The sequence below is a fragment of the Callorhinus ursinus genome, unplaced genomic scaffold (assembly GCF_003265705.2).
Source record: "Callorhinus ursinus isolate GAN/ISIS: 27379988/994484 unplaced genomic scaffold, GSC_fseal_2.0 scaffold33, whole genome shotgun sequence".
Classification (NCBI taxonomy): Eukaryota; Metazoa; Chordata; class Mammalia; order Carnivora; family Otariidae; genus Callorhinus; species Callorhinus ursinus.
The window spans coordinates 14,076,523-14,083,692 of NW_027397095.1; the positions used below are offsets into that span (position 1 = coordinate 14,076,523).

A 7,170-nucleotide genomic window follows, 5' to 3' on the forward strand; every position below is an offset into this window, starting at 1 on the left:
AAAAAAAAAAAAAGAAGACAATAGCGGGAGGGGAAGAATGAAGGGGAGTAAGTCGGAGGGGGAGACGAACCATGAGAGACGATGGACTCTGAGAAGCAAACTGAGGGTTCTAGAGGGGAGGGGGGTGGGGGGATGGGTTAGCCTAGTGATGGGTATTGGGGAGGGCACGTTCTGCGTGGAGCACTGGGTGTTATGCACAAACAATGAATCATGCAACACTACATCAGAAACTAATGATGTAATGTATGGTGATTAACATAACAATAAAAAATAAAAAATAAAAGATCCTTAGGGCAAGAGTTCATGGCTTCGTTTCTGAATTCCCGGTGCCTCATGCCATACTGGGAGCAGAGATACCACAACTGTCTATTGGACAGATGGCTGAATGTGCATTTGCCATGAGCCTAAGTGTCGTGCAGAGCAAATAAACATTCCCGGGGAGGGTCTGACTGGTGCATTTGGGTTGAGGTGCTCCCGAGTGTCTTCTTAGATGTTTTTTTATGGTCTTGCAGTTTTCCATTACCGTCAGCCTTGTAAGTTTCCGCGTGCGTTTTCCATGGAAAAGTGAATCAGGAGGCAAATTCGCAGGCTCCAGATACACAGGTGGAAAGGCCATGTGGCCGTGAGGCATCTGGCCTCTCGATTCGTCCTTTTCCGCCGCTTCTGGCCTTCCTTTCAGTGCGCTTTCAATCCCCCCTCCCCTGCCGTGCAGTCGAGAACGAGGCCCACTGCGACTTCGTGAAGCTGCGGGAGATGCTGATCCGGGTGAACATGGAGGACCTCCGGGAGCAGACCCACAGCCGGCACTACGAGCTCTACCGGCGCTGCAAGCTGGAGGAGATGGGCTTCAAGGACACCGACCCCGACAGCAAACCCTTCAGGTACTCCTCTGGCCAGGCCGGCCCGGCCCATGACTGTGGAAGGCTTGTGCGGGCCAGCTCCCACGGGGAGGCGAGACCCAGGGCCCGGGACCTAGAGCCGCAGAGCTGTCACCTGCCCCTTGCACTTGCCGCCCCCTCCGCGGCGGCAGGGCGGGCTCGGTGAGCGCTGGGCCGGGGAGGACCAGCAAGGGCCCCGGGCTCCCTGCCGCACACCCACAGCCACAAACACACCTGCGTGTGCCGGCTGCCGTCCGCTGTGCCGGAGGGGACCCCTGAGCCGAGGCTTCGTCCCACAACCTGGCAGCCGTGCCTGTCCTCTGGCCCGCTTTCTTCTTCAGACCCCGGCTGCCCCTCCTTCCCCTCGTCAAGCCCAGATGACGGGACCGGGTAGCAGTCATTGCGCTCGTGCCGGTGACCTTCACGCTCTTCAGGCGCTGCCTTGAGTGTCTGCGTTCAGGGGCAAGTTTTGTTTTGACCGCGGGATGTTAATAATCCTTGACATACTTCCCAAATCAGAATCGGAGATGCTTTCAGACAAGAGGAATGTTGTCGAAAGCAGTTTACTATGCCGACAGGAGCCAGAGGCCAAGTATCGTCGTCGCTCTGTCTGCATGACGCAGGACATAAGCCCCACTCTTGAAATCACCATGTGTGTCCTTTCTTATAGCTCAGTCTCCTCTCAGGAAGTGTTGGGCCTCATTGAGGAAGTGAGGGGGACGCTTGTGGGCCAAGAAGGCTTTCAGAGGGCCCCTGAGATCCCATAGTGTCTGTTCCCAGGACAAAGCTGGCCTCTGCGGGCAGAGTGTGGCCAGTTCTGCAGGGAGGCCTGGTTCCAGAAGGGGGGACTCGCTCCCCTTCAGGGACAGGGGCTGCCAGAGCTCCTGGGGATGGAGAAAGTTGTGCTCACCTCTCTGGTGGGCCCTCCTCAGTTTTCTCTCTCCTTCCCCTCCCATAGCTTTATTTGTTTTTTTTTTTTTTAAAGACTTATTTATTTATTTGTCAGAGAGAGAGAGGGAGAGAGCCAGCATGAGCAGGGGAAGGGGAAGGGGCAGAGGCAGAGGGAGAAGCAGGCTCCCCACCGGGCAGGGAGTCCGATGTGGGGCTCCATCCCAGGACCCTGGGATCACGACCTGAGCCGAAGGCAGACGCTTACTGCCTGCTCCTCTCTAGTCCACTGCCCTCCTCCCACTCCATCCTGAACACCTGTTACCCGAGTCTTCGCCCTCTGCCCGGGCTCCTTTCCACATTGCATGCAGACATGCTCATCCTGAAGAAACACTCCCTTAACTCCTCCCCCTCGCCACCCCCTGCCCTTTCAAGAAGTTTGGCTCTGGTGGGAAAGAGGAAGAGTGGTTTGTATTTACTGGCTTTTGCCCCCACTGCGCCTCCGAAATGCCTCCCTCCAAGGCCGACAATCACATGCTCATGGCCAGTTATGATGGGGCGTCTGGTTCCCATCTTTTCTTATTTCAATGCGTCCTTCGATATTCCTCCCCACTGCCTCTTTCCTGAAATTCTCTCTGCCTTTGGCTTTTCTCGCACTGGCCTGGCTGGGTCGGGTCCTTCTCTCTCTCGCCGCTCCTTCTGGCCCATACGGGCAGGCTCCTTGTCCTCAGCTTACTCCTTTAAATGTTGGTGTGCCCCAGGGGTCCTTCCTAGGGCCTCTGCTTGTGTCGCTCTGTGTTCTCCTGGTGGCAGGTTCTTTCTACGATCAGTCCTACTTACGCCTAGAAAGGGATGAGTCCCCCGCCAAAATCGTACTTCGGAGCTCCAAACCCATTGCTCCAACTGCTGACCAGCTATTCTCACTCAGATGTCCGTCCCATGGAGGACGTGCCTCCAAATGCAGCTGTCTAAGCTTCAGTTCATCTTTTTCCCTCGTAAACACACCCCTTTCCCAGTGTTCCCTGCTGCACTTCATGGGTCCACCGTCCACCGGGTTGCCCGAGCCCAAACACCCCAATTATTTTAAGTCTTTCCAAGTCCTAGGCGCTCTGCTTCCCTCACTGTTCCTTAAGTTCCCCCCAAATCCTCCATCCCTACCAGCCCTTAACATTCAGATCCCATCGTTTCTTTTTTATTCTATTTCCTCCATCCCTCAGCCACCCCTGCTCCCAGCAACCACTCGCGGTTTATTCTCTGTATTTAAGAGTCTGGTTTGTTTGTTTGTTTGTCTCTCCTTTCTCTTGCTTCGTTTGTCTTGCTTCCTAAATTGCACATATGAGTGAAATCACGTGGCATTTGTCTTTCTCTGGCTGGCTTCTTTCGCTTGGCCTCACACCCGCCCCCAGCTCCACCCATATCGTGGCAAATGGTGAGATCTCTTTCTTTATTCCGGCTTTCTTGTGAGACTGAGTGATCCCATCGTTTCTTACTTGGATTGTTGGGAAGTCTGTCCTTCGCGCAACAGCCTTGGGTGGTCTTTCTCATTTTCAAATTGCATGAAGTCAGTCCTCCTGCTTGAAACCCTGCAGTGGATAAATGACCAAGTGGGTAATACGACATCCAGAACCCACTCTCTTTTGCCAGACTCGGGAACCTCGCCTCCCTCTACTCCACAGCTTCCACCGTGTTCTCTGGCCATGTTGGACTATGCGTAGCTCCCCAAGTACATCATCCTCTCTCCACATGTGCCCTTCCGCCTGCCGCCCTCTTCGGAGCAATATTCCTCCTCTTCGTCACTAGGCTGACCCCTGTTGCTTTAAAACTGAGGCTGGGGGTGTGGAGACTTGGCCTGGGCATCTCCCAGTAGACCATGAGTTCCTTGATGGCGGGCCTAGTGGCTGTTGGCTCTAGATGTTGAATGACTAGCAGAGTGTCGCTTAGTCCTGTGTCCAGCACACAGTGGAGTCTCACCGGGTGTTTTTTGAAATAATTCACTAACGTGGTCAGTTTCAGAGCCAGGACCTGGGAGGCCGGTGCAGAGGAAGGACCCAGATTAAGAGACAAGAGACCCAGCTTCTGGTCCCTGGCTCGCCTCTATCTAGCCATGTGGTCTTGAGCAAATCACCTCACCTGTCTGGCCCTCTCTCTTCATCTGTATAACCAGGGCGGAGAAACAGATGCTCTGAGTCACTTCCAGTTCCAAGTATCTTGTCAGTTCCCCAGGGCTGCCCCAGCCCCCGCAAGCAGCCCGTGACCCTGCTGTCACATGCCAGGCCGGCTGCCTGCAGCTTTGTGGTTCTGTTTTGGCACCTCTCCCAGAATTGGGGAAAGGGGGGATCGGGGGACCCGGGGAGGATCACTGGGGCCAGTTTTCATTGACTAGGAGTCATTCCAAAGGCAAGGGAATTAACCTGACCATATTCGCAGCTTACAGGAGACCTATGAGGCCAAAAGGAATGAGTTCCTGGGGGAGCTCCAGAAAAAAGAAGAGGAGATGAGACAGATGTTTGTCCAGAGAGTCAAAGAGAAAGAAGCTGAACTTAAAGAGGCAGAGAAAGAGGTAAATGTGACCCTGACTGCCCAGCAGGCAGGAAGAGGGGGCTGCACTTGGACACAGCCAGCGGGAGCCTCGAGGCTTCCAGGCAGGAATGGGGCCCGGCATCAGCAGCCCTGCCTTGGCTGGCACCGAGGACGATATGAGATCTGTGTCTTCTTGATCCCTCATCTCCCAAGGCCAGGATGTGTTCTCATTCCCTGTTACTTAATTCTCTAGAGCCACGCCCTCCCATACTGTAGCCACTAGCCACATGTGTCTATTTACACTTAAGCGGATTAAAATTAAATAAAATTTAAAACTCAGTTCCTCGGTCGCATTAGCCAGCCGCATTTCAAATGCTCAGTCCTCCTGCGATTAGTGGCTACCATATCGGACAGCACAGCTATAGAACATTTCCGTCACCACAGAAAGTTCTATTGGGCGGTGCTGCTCAAGAGTCAAGACCTAAGTCCGTGGCATGGACATTGATTTTTTTTTTTTTCAGTTTCACTTTTCAAAAGAAAGATGTCACCCAGTACTTTTGGAGGAGACGTTGAGGGGATCTCAAAGATAAATGAGTGAAAGGCCAATGAACAAGAGCCGGGTTAGAGCAATGGATGGTCACAGCTTGCTCCACGCTACCCCAGGGGGCTAGTAAAAGCTGGGCTACACGGCAAGCCTGTGGTCCACCAGCCCTTATTAAGTGGCAGTCCCAAATACCTGTAAGAGCCGGAGACCTGCCCTCCTCCGTGATATGCTTTGAGTGCTATGGAATCCTACATTCTGTCCAGAACCCTCAAAAGAAAGAGAGGTTATGCTTGGTCTGCTCTTAGTATTCAGGGTACTTTATCACGTTCTGGTGTGTCAGCACAGTGGCGTGCCAGAACGTTCTTACCATTCTCCTTTGGCTGTCTGGTTCTCTTCAGGGCTAGCTGAGTCTCCCCTTGGTCAAAGCTGAGGTGTCTGCACTCAGTCCGTTTTATAAAATCCTTTCATCTCTTTCCATGTCTGAGGACAAGTATTTTCTTTGACCAGCTTTGGCACTGCTGAAGTTTTCTCTGCAACCCATGGTGATCCTCCTTGACCGGAGGGGGTAAGGAAAGATAGGGGCCCCCCCTCTCATATTGGGTGATCTCACTGTATAATCCTCCGAAGCATGGATTAACCTTGGGCAAATTCCTTCACTTCTCTGCCCTTCTGTTTCCTCATAAAATACCAATAATAACAGAAATGGTTCTTGATACTAATGATTAATTCACCTTCATTAATAACAGTTCCCTGACCACGTTCAAGAGCAGAAACGTGGAGGTGAAGTGGCAGGAAAGGGCTCCGCTCCGAACACGGTGCCATCTCAGCATTCCTTGGCGGACGTGTCTCCTCGGGTGCCCGGGTCCTGCCGGTCCTCACCTGCCCTGGGCTTGGCCTCCTCGGGGAGGAGCTCCCCGGGGGGGCCCCTCCTCAGACCCCCTGTGCTTCCCTGCCAGCTGCACGAGAAGTTTGACCGTCTGAAGAAACTGCACCAGGACGAGAAGAAGAAGCTGGAGGATAAGAAGAAATCCCTGGACGATGAAGTGAATGCTTTCAAACAGAGAAAGACGGCGGCTGAGCTGCTCCAGTCCCAGGGCTCCCAAGCTGGAGGCTCACAGACTCTGAAAAGGGACAAAGAAAAGAAAAAGTAAGTGGTGGGCGGCTCTGGGGTTATGGCTCTTTTTTCCTCCTGCTCGTCCCCTCAGCACAGGGCCCGGAGACTAGGGGGGCTGGGGGCCAGAGGTGAGCTCTGGGGGCCGACAGGTGCGTTTTGTGTTTGGGTCCCTACAACTGGTCTCTGTGTCCCCTGAGTTTGGGGAACTGAGAGTAGGGGGGGGTGCTGTTGCGGTCCCGGGAGCCCGGCCCCTCCGCTCGGCTGCTTGGGAAAGCCTTGCAAGCTTCGGGTAGGAGGAGAGGGAGAGACAGAAGAGAGGCGAGCGGAATGTGGGAGGGGAGAAAGAAAGGAGGAAACCATGAGATCTGCGGAGGTGTAAGAAAGAGGTGAAGGAGAAGGACAGGTAGAGGGGAGGGGGGAGCGTGCGCCCTCGCAGAAGCCTCTGGGCACCCTCTTGCTCGCCCGAGAAGTTGGCGCCGATCTGGCTTACGGGCCCGCTTGTTCATCCTTGTGTCTGAGATGTTCACCTCCCCATGCCTGTAGCCCCCCTACCCCATTCTCACTTAGCTGCAGCCAGCAGTTTCACTGCTTTTACTGAAGGCCGCAGCCCAGTCCGGGTCTCCCACTCTGTGCCATCCCCGCCTCTTGGCCGCTTCGTTGTTCCTGGCCCGGGATGCCGAGAGCTTGGCGGGGAGCCCCCAGATGCTAGTAGACTCCACGCGCCCCGTCCTCAAGCAGAGTCTGTCCATCTGCCCTGGTATTTGGTAAGGCAGGACAGCGCGGGCTCCTGCTTACGTGCGGACCCATAGCCCTGAGCCGACTCCAGGCTTTGCTGGCCCGAGCTCCCCGTTCCTCATCCCGGAGTCAGAGGAGAGGAGAGGCTGTCCAGTGGGACCTATCCAGGGGTCCCCGGTGCTCCTATTGCTTGTGCAGTGTGACACCGGGAACCCTCACAGGGAGTGCTGGGCCACGTCCTTACCAAAGGGGCCCGAGGATCCGAAAGGTGTCCACGGTCTTTGCCTTCTGTTCTTAGCGACTTGCTCCTGACTCAACTATGGGCTGTCTGCCAGAAGGAGGGAGCCTCTTTCTTTCCTCCGTGCCTGGCTGGTCACTTAGGGATAAGACTGTGACTTCAGGGGCGCCTGGGTGGCTCGGTCGTTAAGCGTCTGCCTTCGGCTCGGGTCATGATCCCGGGGTCCTGGGATCCAGCCCCGCATCGGGCTCCC

At 54.9% G+C, this 7,170-nt stretch overlaps 1 protein-coding gene across 6 annotated transcripts in view; it reads left to right on the forward strand.

Annotated features, from left to right (window-relative positions):
• Positions 1-7,170, forward strand: part of SEPTIN6 (septin 6) — a 66,142-nt gene that overhangs the window by 50,324 nt on the left and 8,648 nt on the right. For all 6 annotated transcript variants that reach the window (XM_025852650.2, XM_073879226.1, XM_073879228.1 and 3 more), the window contains 3 exons: positions 713-881; positions 4,194-4,326; positions 5,787-5,977. In XM_025852650.2, the coding sequence (XP_025708435.1) occupies positions 713-881; positions 4,194-4,326; positions 5,787-5,977 (493 nt within the window). The remainder of the gene's footprint in view (positions 1-712; positions 882-4,193; positions 4,327-5,786; positions 5,978-7,170) is intronic.